General features: G+C 47.4%; 1 protein-coding gene across 2 annotated transcripts in view; it reads right to left on the minus strand.

Annotated features, from left to right (window-relative positions):
- Positions 1-18,627, minus strand: part of FBXL19 (F-box and leucine rich repeat protein 19) — a 50,602-nt gene that overhangs the window by 4,912 nt on the left and 27,063 nt on the right. For both annotated transcript variants that reach the window (XM_070726800.1, XM_070726801.1), the window contains 4 exons: positions 15,613-16,325; positions 9,818-9,981; positions 4,672-4,833; positions 697-915 (listed from right to left, as the gene is read on the minus strand). In XM_070726800.1, the coding sequence (XP_070582901.1) occupies positions 697-915; positions 4,672-4,833; positions 9,818-9,981; positions 15,613-16,325 (1,258 nt within the window). The remainder of the gene's footprint in view (positions 1-696; positions 916-4,671; positions 4,834-9,817; positions 9,982-15,612; positions 16,326-18,627) is intronic.

Raw genomic sequence — 18,627 nt, forward strand, 5'->3', positions numbered from 1 at the left:
AGACTGTGGGCAGTTTACCTGTAATACTGCATTCTAACCTCTGGCCCAGCAAATGTCAGGAGGTCATGAAATAACATTGGTTTGAGACCATGTTCTGAGATCATGAGATAGCAATGGTTTGCTTGGATCCTGCTGTGGGGAGATAGGGTCTGGCTCAGGAAACCACGCAGGATTTGGGGCTGCTTTTATAGGGGAAAAGACAATTTTACCCAACTAATTAGCAACAGGCACATTCTTAGGAACGCAGACAACAGGTGGCACATGGGACAATGTCATGGCCTCTACAGGTAATCCTAATCTATGACCATAGATTGTGCCTGGAATCACAGTTGTAAGTCATGATAGCTGTTAAGCAGATTCATTTAATAATTGTGAAGTTTGCTTAACGACTTAAATAAAAACTGCTGTAAAATTGGGCCTGGTTGACTTAACAACTGCAGCACAAGATCCAGTTCCAAATTGTCATCTTAAATCAAGGACAATCAATATTAACCAAAGACAATATGTGGTAATGGGACCTGGACAAGGGGCGACAGGATAAAAACAGGGCTGCAAGCATGCTATGGAAGAAGAAAGAAAAAATGTTGAGAAACATTGGGACAGATGTTCAATTCCTTTAACCACTACACTGAACTGCTATTCTCTCAGGCGGCTGCATCGATTCGGCACCCATTCAAGCAGTAGGTATCAACTCACCGGTGAGGTTGAGTTCAGCGAGGGTCTCTCGGAGTGGAGAATTAGCAGCGGTCAGCAGGTTAACAGACTGGTCACCTACATGGTTGCAGTGGCTCAGGTCCAGTTTGGCAAGCTGAGGGATGTGCCGGATTACCAAGCGCAGAGATGCATCAGTGATGTCCAGACCGGAGAGCCGTAGTTCGGAGACATTCTGGAGCCGGCCCCGACTGTCTGTCTGTCCTAGCAGGGTCAGAATACAGATGGGGGGAATGAGCCCTCAAGGGACAAGCCAGGACCTTTGCCCTAAACCACAGGTGCAGGACTTGGAATGCTTATTTTAACAGGCCTGGCCAAAACGATACACATTTGTTTCACTGGAGTGACTAGGACCACAGAGTCGATCTGATTTCCCCCCCTAAAATGAAGAGGCTACCTGGCTCCCCCCAACTAGATGCATTGGATGCCCTCAAACTAAAGGTGAAATCAAGCAGGTTCTGGAGAAATTGAAATCTAGCGGAAATTTTGAGTACTTTGGAGAATCGGTACATATCACCTCTGGCTGGTCCCAGAGTGGGGAAGGAATGGGGATTTTGCAATATCCTTCCCCAGGAGTGGGAAGGGATGGAGATTTTGCAGAATCCTTTCCCTGGAGTGGGAAGGAATGGGGATTTTGTAGTATCTTTCCCCCAGCAGTGGGGAGGGAATGGGGATTTTGCAATATCCTTCTTCTGGATTGGGGAGGGAAGGGGGATTTTGCAGTATCCTTCCCCTGGAGTGGGGAGAGACTGGGGATTTTGCAGTATCCTTTCCCCTGGAGTGGGGAAAGAATGGAGATTTTGCAGTATCCTTCCCCCTGGAGTGGGTAGAGAATGGGGATTTTGCAGTATCCTTTCCCCTGGAGTGGGGAAAGAATGGGGATTTTGCAGTATCCTTCCCCCTGGAGTGGGTAGAGAATGGAGATTTTGCAGTATCCTTTCCCCTGGAGTGGGGAAAGAATGGGGATTTTGCAGTATCCTTCCCCCTGGAGTGGGTAGAGAATGGAGATTTTGCAGTATCCTTTCCCCTGGAGTGGGGAAAGAATGGGGATTTTGCAGTATCCTTTCCCCTGGAGTGGGTAGAGAATGGAGATTTTGCAGTATCCTTTCCCCTGGAGTGGGGAAAGAATGGGGATTTTGCAGTATCCTTTCCCCTGGAGTGGGTAGAGAATGGAGATTTTGCAGTATCCTTCCCCCTGGAGTGGGGAAAGAATGGGGATTTTGCAGTATCCTTTCCCCTGGAGTGGGGAAGGAATGGGGATTTTGCAGTATCCTTTCCCCTGGAGTGGGGAAGGAATGGGGATTTTGCAGTATCCTTTCCCCTGGAGTGGGGAAAGAATGGGGATTTTGCAGTATCCTTTCCCCTGGAGTGGGTAGAGAATGGAGATTTTGCAGTATCCTTCCCCCTGGAGTGGGGAAAGAATGGGGATTTTGCAGTATCCTTTCCCCTGGAGTGGGGAAGGAATGGGGATTTTGCAGTATCCTTTCCCCTGGAGTGGGGAAGGAATGGGGATTTTGCAGTATCCTTCCCCCTGGAGTGGGGAAAGAATGGGGATTTTGCAGTATCCTTTCCCCTGGAGTGGGTAGAGAATGGAGATTTTGCAGTATCCTTTCCCCTGGAGAGGGTAGAGAATGGAGATTTTGCAGTATCCTTTCCCCTGGAGTGGGGAAGGAATGGGGATTTTGCAGTATCCTTTCCCCTGGAGTGGGGAAGGAATGGGGATTTTGCAGTATCCTTCCCCCTGGAGTGGGGAAAGAATGGGGATTTTGCAGTATCCTTTCCCCTGGAGTGGGTAGAGAATGGAGATTTTGCAGTATCCTTTCCCCTGGAGTGGGTAGAGAATGGGGATTTTGCAGTATCCTTTCCCCTGGAGTGGGGAAGGAATGGGGATTTTGCAGTATCCTTCCCCCTGGAGTGGGGAAAGAATGGGGATTTTGCAGTATCCTTCCCCCTGGAGTGGGTAGAGAATGGAGATTTTGCAGTATCCTTCCCCCTGGAGTGGGGAGAGAATGGGGATTTTGCAATATCCTTCTTCTGGATTGAGGAGGGAAGGGGGATTTTGCAGTATCCTTGCCCCAGGAGTGGGTAGGGAAGGGGGATTTTGCAGTACCCTTCCCCTGCAATGCCCACCAAGCCACGCCCAGCTAGTAAAAAAAGAAGTTGGATTTCACCACTGCCTCAAACTTGACAGAATTAATTTGGGATGTTCCTCAGTGTCCATGAAGATGTGGCATGCTCCGGAAAAACTCCAAGGAAAAGGATTTCCAGCGCAAGAAATCCTTTTGCTGAAGCTTTCCAGCCTGGAAGCACTCAGCCAGCAGTGCAGGGAAGGATCCTCTTAGCCTTCTCCCATGGCTTCCAGCTCTTGCTCACCTCATCCCTACAGGAGGGCCGTGAAAGAAGAATTTCTGCCCTGCTGCCTCTCCCAGCCACCTGCCAATAGCAATATAGGGTGAGTGGGACCCCAGATGTGCTGAGGGAGCTTCAGGATAGCCACCTCTAGCACTTTTAGCAGCCTAAATTTGAAGGCTCCTGGGGGCACGGAAAATGGACACTGGGCTTGGTGCCTCAAGTAAATATGCAGCAGCATCTATGGCTGTTCAGGCTTGGGACACTCCAGTTCACAGATCAAAAATTCAGACTGGGCTACTCCAGCCTGCAGTGCACCCAAAGGCCCCTGTGTGAGTGGAGAGATTTCTGAGACACAATAGCTGAGGTGGAGGTTGCAGGCAATCCTATGCCAGACACGATGAGCTCCAAGCCTTAATGTGCAGAGAAGTGTCTTAGATTGGGCACTGATGCTAGGGGAAGGTGGCTTGGCCTTAGCAGCTCAGACACATGGACCAGGGCAACGGCTGCACCAGAGCCCCACACTGTGGTAGATCAGAAGATCTGCAGAATAATCAAATTCATTACGTTTTGTCTGAATATAAGGAGAGACATCTTGGTGGCAAGATCTGCATACCTGCGGGTCTTCCATTTCTAGAGTTTTTGAAGAAGAGGCTGGACAAGCCCCTTACCATGGATGGTTTAACTGGTTCACCTCTGTGTGGTAGAGCAGGGGTCTCCAACCTGGGTGACTTTAAGACTTGTGGACTTCAACTCCCAGAGTTCCTCAGCCAGCAAAAGTGGCTGAGGAATTCTGGGAGTTGAAGTCCACCAGTCTTAAAGTCGCCAAAGTTGGAGACCCCTATTGTAGAGGACTTCACTAGGTGTTCCCAGTCATTCCTTCTGATCTTACAATACCTTTAGGTGATGACCAGGCTGAACCCGAGGGAGGATGGAGGGAGTCAAACGTGTCAACGGTCATGAATCCCTCTGCACCCACAAGATATCTAAGTCCAATTCATCGTGAATTCTTATTTTCCGGCAAATTGGTTTAACTATTAATAGTTCAGATTCTTGTACAGAGCTTACACTTACAGTAACTCTTCATACCGTACTACCTTTGATCTCCTGACTTCTCTGGTGATTGATGGTACCCAACAACTCAATGCGAAGGCCCACGTAATACTCTGAATCATAAACTGCCCTTATTATGGGTTAGGTTGTCATGAGACAGGTTAAAATTGAGTTGGCTAGTTTGCAACTCAGCGTCCTGTTTTGAGTACAGCCAAAGTTGGTCAACTCACAGTGTGGGCTGGCAATTTTTCTAGAGGTTTACATTCAGCCTGCCTCCGCAAAACCACTTTGAAAGATCGGCAAAGCTTTGAGAGATTTCATGCAGCATTGTCAACATCCCGCAAGATTTCAGCCGTTCTCACATCTAGGTATTTTACAAAACTTCTTTACTGTGGGGAAAGTAAAAAAAAAAGGGGTGGTGGTGCCAGAGGTATGTATGGATTGGCGGGCAGGTTTTTCCACTTCCTTGGGATGGGAAGAAAAAAAATAAACGTGGCCCCGTTATCCCTGCCCTACGTCTGTCCTAGAGACTGTTTCCTCCGCTACAGGCAGCTTTACCAGGCTTGGCATCTGTGGCAGGCAAGAGCAGCTCGCGGAGGTGAGAATCCTTGACATCCTCAATCCAACGCAAATCTAGGAGCTGTAGGGAGGGGAAGTTGGCGGTGCCAAGGGCCGACACTGAGCACCAAGAGCAGCCTGTTAGGATGAGCTCCTTAAGGCCTGTTGAGAGAAAGAGAAGCTTACAAACACGCTATTTCTCTCCGCTTCTAAGAAAAACCCCAACCCATATCTCCTTCCCCTGAAGTCCCACCATGAACTCACCTTTCTACCCCCAAAATTTTGATTCCTGGCTCCCAGATAACATTCTGTCCCATACGACACAGTTCCCCAACATTTCTGGCTTTGCGGATTGGCAGGAGAGAGCAGGGCAGGCAACAGTTCATTTAAATGGCCATCAAGCGCGAGCGTGCGTGGCTCCATTTCCAGAAGAAGCATGTACCTACGCCTGTTCATAGAAATGGACAGCGCACACGCATATGCTTGGCCATTTCCATGGCCCAGCTGCAAATAGTCACAGCCCACTAGGTTGTGATCCCTACTATAAATCCCTACTATATGAGGTTTGCTGTAATGCTCTTCTCTCTCTTGTGGGCCAATACTTTTCTGATGGCTCTCCTGCTTTGGCTCTTGTCCTCAAACTGAGGACTTGTCTTACAACTGAGCTACGTGACCTACAGATTAAAAGAATTGGAAGTCATCTAGCCCAACCCTCTACCCCGTTTCTGACAGATGGCAGTCCAGCCTCTTCTTGAAAACTTCCAGTGATGAAGCTCTCACAACTTCCGAAGGCAACTTCTGTTCCACTGGTTGATTGTTCTCACTGACAGAAGAGTTCTCCTTTTTCTAGGTTGAATCTCTCCTTGATCAGTTTCCATCCATTATTTCTTGTCCGGCCGTCAGATGCTTTAGAGATAGCTTGACCCCTTCCTCTCTGTGGCAGCTCCTCAAATATTGGAACACTGCTATCATGTCTCCTCTTTTCTTCATTAAACTAGTCATACCCAGTTCCTGCAAGTATTCTTCATATGTTTAAGCCTCCAGCCCCCTAATCACCCTGGTTGCTCTTCTCTGCACTCTTTCTAGAGTCTCAACATCTTTTTATAGTATGTTATAGTGTGGTGACCAAAATTTGATGCAGCACTCTAGCTAGGTGTGGTCTTATAAAGCCCTACACGGCATGGGACCAGATTACTTGCGGGACCACCTCCTGCCGCATGAATCCCAGCAACCGGTTAGGTCCCCCTTCTCCAGGTCCTGTCAACTAGATAATGTTGCTTGGCGGGACCTAGGGGAAGAGCCTTCCCTGTGGAGGCCCCAACTCTCTGGAATCAACTCGCCCTGGAGATTCATACTGCTCCCACCCTCCTCGCCTTTCGTAAGAGTCTGAAGACTCATCTGTGCCACCAGGCCTGGGGTCATTAGACACGGCCCCCTGGCCAATGTATGTATGGTTGGTTTGTTGACTGAATGTGTGAATGTTAATTGGTTTTCTGATTTTAGATTTTTAACTTTAATTAATTGGATTTCAATGTACATTATCTTTTTATATGTTGTAAGCCGCCCCGAGTCCTCAGAGTGGGAAAGCATATAAATCTGATAAATAAATAAATAAATAAATAAATAAATAAATAAATAAAATATTAGGGCTTTATAAGTGGTATTACATTAAGTTCTCAGCCATATGCTATATTATTATTATTATTATTATTATTATTATTATTTATTGGATTTGTATGCCGCCCCTCTCCGCAGACTCGGGGCGGCTAACAACAGCAATAAAAACAGCATATAACAATCCAATATTAAAACAATTAAAAAACCTTATTATAAAACCAAACATACATACAGACCTACCATGCATAAAATTGTAAAGGTCTAGGGGGAAAGAGTATCTCAGTTCCCCCATGCCTGGCGGCAGAGGTGGCTTTTAATAAGCTTACGAAAGGCAAGGAGGGTGGGGCCAATTCTAATCTCTGGGGGGAGTTGGTTCCAGAGGGTCGGGGCCGCCACAGAGAAGGCTCTTCCCCTGGGTCCCGCCAAGCAACATTGTTTAATTGATGGGACCCAGAGAAGACCCACTCTGGGACCTAACTGGTCGCTGGGATTCGTGCAGCAGAAGGCGGTCCCTGAGATAATCTGGTCCGGTGCCATGAAGGGCTTTATAGGTCATAACCAACACTTCGAATTGTGACTGGAAACTGATTGGCAACCAATGCAGACTATATGGGCATCCGGTGTCATTACTGCAGTGGAAATTTGCCGGCGCAGGTTCTTTGCTTCTTGAATTTGATTCAAGTTAAGAAATTTCCCATGCCCAGAAATTCTGGCTATCTGTCCCTTAAAGCCTAGACCGTTCAATTACCTTTTAATCCATCCAGATTAACACAAAGTGCAGGGTCTTCAGACTGCGAATGCTCCCCCAATCCTAAAGGGTTAAACCAGCTTAAAGAGAGGGAGCCTTGAGGGCTTTGTTGAGGTTAAAACAAGGCCGCTGGATTCACTTTTTCTTAAATAAATATGCAGAGTTGAATTTTCTGGAATGACCTTTTGAATCTGCATTTCTTGATTCAAACACATCCTTGTTCTAAGTGGAATTCAAATCTGATGAGATTTGGCTTCACTCTAGCTGGCCCTTGACTTACAACTGCAATAGAGCCCAAAATTTGTTGCTGTGTGAGACATTTGCTAAACGAATTTTGCCCCATATTACAACCTTCCTTGCCACAGTTGTTAAGTGAATCACCGCAGTTAAGTTAATAACATGCTTGTTAAGTGAATCTGGCTCCCCCAATGACTTTGCTGGTCGGAAGGTCACAAAAGTGGATCACAGAACCCCTGGACACTGCAACTGTCATAAATATGAGACAATTGCCAAGCATCCAAATTTTGATAATGTGGCCACGGGGTTGTGGCAGTGGTTGTTAAGTGAGAAAACCAATCATAAGCAACTTCTTTTTCGGTGCCATTTTAACTTAAAATGGTCACTAACCGAATGGTTCTAAACCAAAGAATACCAGCAGTGATTTTGGCCAGTTTGGTTTTTTTTAAACCGGTGAATTCTCATCTCTGGATGGTATCTGGGAGTTTTGCAGAATTGTCAAACCCTTGAGCAACCAGATTTAGAAATAAAATATACCGTATTTTTGGAGTATAAGACACACCTTTTTATTCGCCAAAAGAGGGTAAAATCTTGAGTGCACCTTCTACACCAAATGTAGCCACCCCACAGATTTCCCCCCCCCCCCTGGCTTCTATCACCTTGCAGCAAACAGAACAGAGCCTGTTAAGCCAAGACACTGATTATCAGCTTCCCAACCCTCATCTGATTGGAGCTGCAGGCAGGCTATGTGCTAGAGTAAAACTATATCTGCAAGGAGGCAAATTGCTGGGAAGGAGAGGCAGAATTTTATTTTCTTGTGCTAATCACACTGCTGAAACTGGATGCAAGGAGGTAAGTCAATAACTATAAATGTCTATAGAAGGTTCAAATTGTTAGACTCATTTTTAAAGACTGATTTATTATTGTTCTAGACCAGCGTTTCCCAACCGGTGTGCCGCGGCACACTGGTGTGCCGCGAGACATCATCAGGTGTGCCGCGGCGAGAGGCGGCGGAGGAGAGTGGGCGGATCGGGCGGGCAATGGGGCAGGGCGGAGAAGCCAGGGGCGCGTTTGGCCGGAGGCACCGTGGGGAGGCAGGGGCAGCCGCGGCTCCCTTTACTCCTACTGCCGCACCACCCTGCCCCTGCTCCCCACGGTGCCTCCGGCCATACGCGCCCCTGGCTTCTCCGTCCTGCCCCATTGCCCGCCCGATCCGCCCACTCTTCTCCGCCACCGCCTCCTGCCTTGGGGCGAGGAATCCGAGAGTCCGGGACTGTGTGGCTTTGCGCCATGAAGAGAAAACGGCCGACTTTTCCCTGCTGCCGTTTTCTCTTCATGGCGCAAAGCCACACAGTCCCGGACTCCCGGATCGCTCGTTTCTCCGGTCAGCAAAGCCATCTGCCCAGGAAAGCGCCGCGCTGGCCGGAGAAGCGAGCAATCCGGGAGTCCGGGACTGTGTGGCTTTCGGCCGGGCTAACGGGAGGGGGCGTGAGGCCGGGCGCTGGGGACGTCTGGGAGGGCGAGGAGGCTGATGGCTGCTGCGCACTCCACTCTCTCTCCGGCTTTCTCTCGCTCTTTCTTTTTCTCTCTGTTGCTGGCGTGGTGAACGAGAGAGAAAGAGAGAGAGAGAAAAAGGAGGGGAGAGAGAATGAAAGAAAGCAAGAGAAAGAGAGGGAAAGAAAGCAAGAGAGAGAGAGAAAGGGGGGAAGGAGGGAGAGGGAAAGACAGAGGGAGGGAAGGAGGGAGAGAGAAAGAGAGCAAAAAAGAGGAAGAAAGAAAGAAAGAGGGATGGAGAGAAAGAAGGGAAGGAAGGGAGAGAAAGAGGGAGGGAGAAATAGAGTGAAATGGAGGAAGAGATATTTTTTTTGTCCAAACTTTTCTTTAGCCCCCCCGCCCCCCCCCCCTTCAGTGTTCCCCAGAATTTTGAAAACATGAATAATGTGCCGCGGCTCAAAAAAGGTTGGGAAACACTGTTCTAGACAACTTAACAAGATGAAGAAGCTTTTTAACATAAATGCTTGATCTGAAGAGGCCCAGTGCTTTTGTATCTTCTTTTAAATAGCAAAGAATAATGTATACTTCCAGAAAGTCACATCAATTTTAACAGCATCTGTACAAGTATAGTCTGAAATGTAGTAGTGCCCTGTTTTAGTATTAATCTAAGGCGTCTGAGTTAAACCCTGACTTAATCATGTTTGAAGTAGATCTATTTAAATAATTGGGAGGAGTTTGTGTGATTACATTTAAGAAAACTTTCTGGCATTGATATACTGCCATAATGTACATTCCTCCAATTCTTTGCTATTTTTATGGGTCAGGCACACATGCACAGAAATACACAGCAAGCAGTGCATATGATCTGTACTATTTGCTAGGAGGCAAATTGCTGAGAGGCAGAGACAGATTTTTTTTCCTCCTTGTCTTCATCCCCCAAAACTAAGGTGCATCTTATACTCCCAAAAATACGGTAAGTGATCCAAAGAAGGAAGTGTCTGGCTACCACTTCATCTCTCCCCCCACATCCCCAACTCATCCCCCAAATACCTTGCAACCTGTTGAGGAGCCACATTAGCTGCTTCTTGGAGATGTTGGTCCAGCTCAGATCAAGACTGGCTGGCTGTCTTCGGATGATTCCGCTCAGCATGGAGGGAGTGATAGATTTCCGATGGCTCAAGTCAATGTATGTCCAAAGCCGCTTGTCACAGCACCTGGGAGGAAGGAAGGACGGCCAAAAGGAGACAATTATTGACAATGACTGGCAGAATCGGAAAGAATTCCAGGTAGTCCTCGACTTACGACCACAACAGAGTCAGAGATGGGCTTCACGTACTGTAACAACCAGTTAGCCCAGCATTGGAAATGTGACCACGCAGATATGTGCGGTGTCACAAAACATGGCAATTCACTTATATACACTGTCCATGTCAAACAAAAGGGCAATTCGTGCACACATCCCATCTGCGCATGCATGTCACATAAGACCCACAGCAATATAGCAGGTCGTCACTACTGGTTTGCTTGAACCAGTCCGAACTGGTTGAATTCCATCACTGAGTTACAGAGCCCAAAATTTGTTAAGTGGCTTTCCTTCTATCTTATATTATTTCTTGTCACAGTGATTAAGTGATCCACAGCAGCTGATAAGTTAGTATCCCGGTCGTTAAGTGAATCTGGCTTCCCCATGGACTTTGCTCATCAGAAGGACACAAAAAGTGATTATGTGACATAGCCACCGTCATAAGTATGAATCATCTGTCAAGCATCTGAATTTTGATCACAAGGTTATGGGGATGCTATAAGAATAGGAATTGTGAAAAATGGTCGTAAGTCCCCCCTTTTCAGTGCTGTTGTAACTTTGAGTGATCACTAAATGAACTGTCATAAGTCAAGGACTACTTGTATTTCTGATTCCTCAGCAGCAGAATCCAAATGAATGCACCTCAGAGAGATGACTGGCCAGCCTCCCTCTGAATGCATCCAAATCCAGATCCTGAAGATGAAACTCAAATATACTGCTCAAAAAATTAAACGGAACACTCAAATAACACATCCTAGATCTGAATGAATGCAATATTCTCATTGAATACTTTGTTCCGTAAAAAGTTTCAGCATGTGAAATTGATTGTCCATCATTGTTGCTTAAGTGGACAGTTTGATTTTACAGAAGTTTAATTTACTTGGAGTTATATTCTGTTGTTTAAGTGTTCCCTTTGTTTTTTTGAGCAGTGTACTTTGACCACCTAATGAGAAGGAAAGACTCACTGGAGAAGAGCCCAATGTTGGGAACGAATGAGGGCAAAAGAAGAATGGGACGACCAAGAATGAAGTGACTGGACGGAGTCACTGAAGCAGTTGACGTGAGCTTAAATGGACTCCAGGGGATGGTAGAGGACAGGAAGGCCTGGAGGAACGTAGCCCATGGGGCCGTGATGAGTCGGACACTTTGCAACCAACAACAGCAACATTTCTGCAAGTTGCGGTTTCCATTGCTTGAACTGCTAGAACTGAGTTCTAACTTACCTTGCTGTCAGTTCACTTTCTCCCGCACCACGTGGGCATGTGCTGCATGCGCAGTGCCAAAACCCAAGCTTTTGCACCTGCACAGAAGCAATAAACAGCTTCTGTGCATGCGCAGAAGCCAAAAATAAGCTGTAGGCACTGCCATTAGAGCAGGTTCAGGGGGCTGGCCAATCCGCGATCACTTCCAGTTCAGCAAGTGGTGGGAAATTCCCACTACCGGTAGTAATACAAGCGAACAGGGAGCAACCCATCTCCACACACACAAACACACACATACACACACATGTATATGCACTTTTTACCTACTTTCAATACAGTATATCAAATACTTACTATATACTTTTGTCCCAGTCCTATCTGTTACTGAGTATGTGTGTGTATGGTCTCTGGCATGCTATTCAAAATGCAAACAGAGCCACCTGCGTAAATATTACGAATCCCTGAATTAAACTTTGATTCTTTAATCAGCATGCTACATTCTGAGGGAAAAACAAAGTTATTCAGAGGCAGGCACACGAAAGATTTCCTTTATCTATCCGCACGACTGCTGTTGGGGTCAAGCGGAAGCATTTGTATTTCATGATTATAGAAATAAATCTTCAACAATGACACCCACTCTGAGCCGGGAAGTTTTTCAATATGGAGGGAACTCATTCCATACAAAGATGGCAGTGCCTGAGTAAGTGTTGATTTCCTGGTATTTCGGGTGGAGAAGCCAAAAGTCACCTGTGATATGATGTACAAAACAGCTCAGGGAATAGCCAGCACAGATGTCCAGTGCAGGACACTAGTGTAGTGATGGTGAACCTTTTCTTTCCTCGGGTGCTGAAAAAGTGTGTGCGCGCGCTATTGCGCAAGCACAAATGCCCGCACCCTAATTCAAGGCCTGCTGAAGGCGAAAACAGCTTCCCCCACCCCTGGAGGCCTTCTAGAGGCTGGAAACAGCCTGTTTCCCAATTTCTGGTGGGCCCAGTAGGCTCGTGTTTCACCCTCCCCAGGCTTCAAATGCTTCCATGGAGCTGGGGGAGTGTAAAAATGTCCTCCCACCCACCCATCCAGGCTCTCTGGAAGCCAAAAATGCCCTCCCAGAGCCTCTGTGTGTGAGCCAAAAATCAGCTGGACGGCACACACATGCATGTTAGAGCTGAGCTAGGGCAACAGCTCGAGTGCCAGCAGATATGACTCCATGTGCCACATGTGGCACCCGTGCCACAGGTTTGCCATCACTGCCCTAGTGCATGCGTATAAATCATATCGCTGTGGCCTCCGTGTTAATTGCCATGACACGTTTTTAACGCTGCAGGATCCAATCTGGATTGATCACTGAGACCAAAGCTTTAAGTCTTCTGAGTTTTCGGTCTTGTGCTGGAGTCCATTTTCAGGGAACTTCCCTCTCACCTTTCTGTTCACCTGAGGATGAGCTCCAGCACAAATCTGAAAGTTCAAAGACTAAACCTCTGATCCCAATAACTGACCCCCAACTTTACCTGGGGAACACCTGTTATTTGCCTTCGTTTGTGAGTTTCTAATCCCATTAACAGTTGGCCACATCGTGGATTCCTGAGTACAGTGTTCCCTCGATTTTCGCAGGTTCAAACTTCGCGAAATGGCTATACAGTGATCCCCCGGGTATTGCGCTCCCGATGATTGCGAAACGGCTAATTTGTGATTTTTGAACCCGGAAGTAAAAACACCATCTGCGCATGCGCGCCCTTTTTTTTCTATGGGCAGGCATGCGTAGATGGCGCCGGGCAGATCAGCTGCTGGGCGGCTTCCCTAGGTCTTCCCCCTCTTGGCGGGCATCAGCGAGGAGTTTCCCCACCGCCCACGCAAACTCCTCGCTGCTGCCGCTTCGCTCGGGCCGCTTCCCAGCTGAGTACTCAGCTGGGAAGCGGCCCGAGCGAACGGCTTGTCCGCAGCCTTCCTGCCCGCGCGCCCGCGGCTCGCCTGCCCTTCTCCCGCCCACGCCGTTCGCTCGGGCCGCTTCCCAGCTGAGTACTCAGCTGGGAAGCGGCCCGAGCAAACGGCTTGTCCGCAGCCTGCCCACGCCACTCGCCCGCCCTTCGCCCGGCCACCCACCGTTCGCTCGCTGCTCGCCCGGCCACCCGGGTTCGGGGGGGTGCTGGCAAGCTGCCCATGCCGCCGGCGACGTTTTAAAACAGCCGCGCGGCTTTCCAATGAGTCCCGAAGACAAACGCGGAAGTTTGACGTTTGTCTTCGGGACTCATTGGAAAGCCGCGTGGCTGTTTTAAAACGTCGCCGCCAGCATGGGCGGCTTCCTAGCAGCCCCCCAAACCCGGGTTGGGGGTCCGGGGGGCGTGCTGGCAAGCCGCCCATGCCGGCGGCGACGTTTTAAAACAGGAACCCCAATCTTCGGCTCCTCGCTAGCGCTGCGGGAGTAAAAACACCATCTGCGCATGCGGTGTTTTTACTTCCGCAGCGCTACTTCGAGAAAACCCGATCATTGCTAGGGGTCCTGGAACGGAACCCTCGCAATGATCGGGGGTTCACTGTACCACGGTTTTTCAAAGATATTACTTAAAAAATACTTTGCGGTTTCCCCCCCTATACCACGGTTTTTACCGCCCAATGACGTCATACGTCATCACCAAACTTTCGTCTACCTTTAATAAATATTTTTTTTAATAAACTTTAATAAATAAACATGGTGAGTAATAATCTAAATGGTTGCTAAGGGAATGAGAAATTGCAGTTTAGGGGTTTAAAGTGTTACGGGAAGGCTTGTGATACTGTTCATAGACAAAAATAGTGTATTTACTTCTGCATCTATACTTCGCGGAAATTCAACTTTTGCGGGCAGTCTCGGAACGCATCCCCTGCAAAAATCGAGGGAACACTGTATATGGGCTGTGGTGGTGCAGTGGTTAGAATGCAATACTGCAAGCTGCTTTTGCTGACCGCTTGCTGCAGTTCGAATCTCACCAGGGCTCAAGGCTGACTCAGCCTTCCATCCTTCCGAGGTGGCTAAAATGAGGAGCCAGATTGTTGGAGGCAATATGATGATTCTGTAAACTGCTTAGAGAGGGCTGTGAAAGCACTGTGAAACGATATATAAGTCTAAATGCTATTGCTATCATCACATAGAGGAACACCCATGCTCCCCAGCAGCATCATTTGGCTCACCGAGGTGTAACAGGTGAGGTCAGAAAATTGAGTAGTGGCCAAGATACCCAAGAGTTGTTTGCATTCTACCTATTCAGTTTGCAATAAAACAACAGGAGTGTTGCTAAAACCAGTTAACAAGCAACACCATAACAACTTTTGTTGCCTAAGCCAACAGTTCCCCAACAAAACTGCTATCCATCCACCTACCCACCCCACATACACACACTAAAGAGGTTTTGCAGAAGAGCATAGCTTTAACTGCTTTGCTAATTAACAACCTGGGGCAATAGGTTGTAAACCACTTATAGAGGGCTGTAAAGTAGTACATAAGTCTAAGTGCTATTAGAAACATAGAAGATTGATGGCAGAAAAAGACCTCATGGTCCATCTAGTCTGCCCTTATACTATTTCCTGTATTTTATCCTAGGTTGATGTTTATCCCAGGCATGTTTAAATTCAGTTACTGTGGATTTACCAATCACGTCTGCTGGAAGTTTGTTCCAACCATCTACTACTCTTTCAGTCAAATACTATTTTCTCACGTTGCTTCTGATCTTTCCCCCAACTAACCTCAGATTATGCCCCCTTGTTCTTGTGTTCACTTTCCTATTAAAAACACTTCCCTCCTGAACCTCATTTAACCCTTTAACATATTTAAATGTTTCGATCATGTCCCCCCTTTCCCTTCTGTCCTCCAGACTATACAGATTGAGTTCATGAAGTCTTTCCTGATTAGTTTTATGCTTAAGACCTTCCACCATTTTTGTAGCCCGTCTTTGGACCCGTTCAATTTTGTCAATGTCTTTTTGTAGGTGAGGTCTCCAGAACTGAACACACTATTCCAAATGTGGTCTCACCAGAGCTCTATACAGCGGGATCACAACCTCCCTCTTCCTGCTTGTTATACCTCTAGCTATGCAGCCAGCTATTGCTATACACACGCCATTTTTCTCCCTCCCCTCCTCTTTGTTCACAGAATGTGCTTTTCGAACTCAAGGCTGGAAGGAAGGCCGGCCAAAAAACAAGTAGATCAAGGCAACACTGAGTTTCTGATATTCACTGCAAGGAAATGGGCCAGGAGGCAGCTGTCAAATTTGATCCCATGGCCTCTTCTTCCTTCCATTACTTCTCTAGCTTGCCAGGTCAAATCTCTCTGCCAGCCTGTCTGCCCGCCCGCCTGCCCGTTCACTTACCAACGGCTCCATGTCCGGCACACCCTCATGCAAACGCATAGCTCCCGGTAGCTGAGGTACTGGAAGACGGCCAACCAAATGTCCCGCTGCACAATATGGTCAGAGCCGCTGTCCAAGGGCAGGGAGTCGGGTTCGGGGCTGTCTGGGGGAGGCCGGATCACGTGCCTCTCCAGCTGCAGCAGAGGCTTAGGAGGGGATGGCACTAAAGGCCAGTTCAGAAATTGAGTCCGGGCTACCATGCGGAGCCCTGTCTGTCCGGCAGGCCGGCCGGCTTTCCGGCCTCCCGCCTGCTGCTTGGCCCGTTCGCTCCCCCGGCTGGACGGGCGATGATTGTTCTCCTTCTCCTGAGAGTTCCCCCGAGCTTTGGGCTGTTTCCCGTTACGTGTTGTCTCCGAGCCGCCATTGCGCCGCCCACCCTCCTCTTCGTCCTCCTCCTCGTCCTCCTCTTCCTCACTGGCACTGAAACCCAGGGCGGCCAATCGCTGCGAACGGGTGGTTGGGGAGTTGGCTCGGCTCGACACCCCTCCGCTGGAACCGTCGGAGCCCCGTGAATCGGTGTCGGAATCCGAGTCCGAACTGGAACTGGAACTGCTGCTGTTCTTCACCCGCTCCAACATCTGGCACATCTGCTTGAAGCGCTCCAACTTCTCCCGCTGATGGGACTTGTCTGTCTGGGCAGAGGGCTCCAAAGGCCTGGGTGGTCCTTTTGGTTTCTGGCAGGAAAAGAAAGAGTATGGTGAAAAACTTCACAACCTATTCAACACAGGTCCATTCCCGACTTAAAACTGCTCGTTTAGTGACCGTCCGAAGTTAAGGCACTGCAGTGACTTACGACTGGTTTTTATGCTTTTGAGCATCCCCCGGGGTCATGGGGTAAAAAATCAGTGACTTGGGCTCTGACTCACATTTATGACGGAGGCAATGTCCCATGTGCATCCCCCGAGGTCTTGTGATCATTTTTTGCAACCTTCTGACAAGCAAAATCAATGGAAAGCCAGATTCACTTATCAACATTGTTGTAACTGAACAACATGCATCAATTCCGTGGAGAGAAAAAGGCACAAAACGGGGCAAAGCTCACTTAGCAATTGGAATGAGCAACATCAGAAAGTCCAACTGTGATGGTAAGTGAAGGGCTACTTATAACTGCTTAATTTGGCTTTTTGCAACCTTACCTCCTTCTAGTAGTTGACAACATCTGTGTCTCTTCTCAACTAATAAAGCTACTAGCCAAATAGCAATAGCATTTAGACTTATATACCACTTCATAGGGCTTTTACAGCCCTCTCTAAGCGGTTTACAGAATCAGCATATCACCCACAACAATTTGGGTCCTCATTTTACCCACCTCGGAAGGATGGATGGCTGAGTCAACCTTGAGCCGGTGGTGAGATCTGAACTGTTGAACTACAAAGCAGTTACCTGAAGTAGCCTGCAGTGCTGCACTCTAACTACTGTGCCATCAGTGGTGGAATTCAAATAACAATTCAAGGCTTCACTGCCCTAATAACCAGCTGGCTAGGAGTGGTCATGTGACCGCGTGGGTGTGGCCAACTCAACATCACTCATGTCAATGGGTGCTTCACCTTAGCTGTTACAATGTACAGTGGTACCTTTACTACAAACGCCTCTACTTACGAACTTTTCTAGATAAGAACCGGGTGTTCAAGATTTTTTTGCCTCTTCTCAAGAACCATATTCTATTTACAAATCCAAGCCTCCGAAACTGTAACTGGAAAAGGCAGGGAGAAGCCTCCGCGGGGCCCCTCTGGGAATCTCCTGGGAGGAAACAGGGCCGGAAAAGGTGGGGAGAAGCCTCAGTGTGGCCTCTCTAGGAATCTCCTAGAAACAGGACCAGAAAAGGAGGGGAGAAGCCTCCATGGAGCCTCTCTAGGAATCTCCTGGGAGGAAACAGGGCCTCCACCCTCCCTGTGGTTTCCCCAATCGCATGCATTATTTGCTTTTACGTTGATTCCTACGGGAAAAATTGCTTCTTCTTACAAACTTTTCTACTTAAGAACCTGGTCACTGAATGAATTAAGTTTGTAAGTAGAGGTACCACTGTAACCAGAGAGGCAGTTTCTATAAGCAAGGCAATAAACATTAGTCTAGAAACAATAACGGAATGTTTCCTTCTTGATTTCTTCCAACAACTGGTTCTCCAAACTGCTTAGAAAGTTAACAACCAGTTCTCCCAAATTGGTACGAACTGGTTGAATCCCACCACTGGCCATATTGGGAGGAGGGGGAGAGGGCAACACCAGGACAAGGGAAACAAAGATTTATGTCTTGAATCTTCCTTCTGAATGTTTTTGTCCTTAAAGTAGCCAGCAAAATTAAAACTAGAAATTTGGACTGAAATATCTTTAGGACCCCTACATTTGTTCATATAAACCACACACCATTTCCAGGAAAACACACACAAAAAGAGAATTCCATTGCATTTCAGCCAAGTCTCATCCAGATTTCTTTTGATTTTTATGCCAGATATCAACCCACTTTATAAATAAAATATTTCCAGTATGTGAAGAAGGTAACCTTTAGCCAATTCTCTAACCACAGTCCATGGCTAGATGGTCAAGGCTACTAAGAATGTGTTACCTACAGGAGCGCCAAGCCAAAAGCATTCGGATTGATCAGATATGCAATGGGAACACAGGATAAAAAAGCAAAATAAAGATAGCTTTGAAACAAAACAAAACTGCCTGCAATTTCCCAGAACCCAACTTTTAGGAGCAGTGGGCAATAGTTAAAGCCAACAGCAGACAGGAACAGCATGAAGGCCAAGAATTGGGCTTTTTTAAAAAAATGTTTTTGATATGTTATGGTTTGCCTGAAGGGCTCCTTATGGTAGAGAAATTATAAATCAAAAGTATGCGAAGTCATGCTGTTCTCCTAAAGGCTAAAAGTTTATTTCGTTCTTTTAGTGGATTTGTTGTACGCTGCTCAGGAGACAATTTCTGTGAGATCGCCAGCCATATAAATTTGATCAAAAATAAAAATAAAAGATGTTTC

This window comes from Erythrolamprus reginae, chromosome Z, assembly GCF_031021105.1.
Source record: "Erythrolamprus reginae isolate rEryReg1 chromosome Z, rEryReg1.hap1, whole genome shotgun sequence".
NCBI lineage: Eukaryota > Metazoa > Chordata > Lepidosauria > Squamata > Dipsadidae > Erythrolamprus > Erythrolamprus reginae.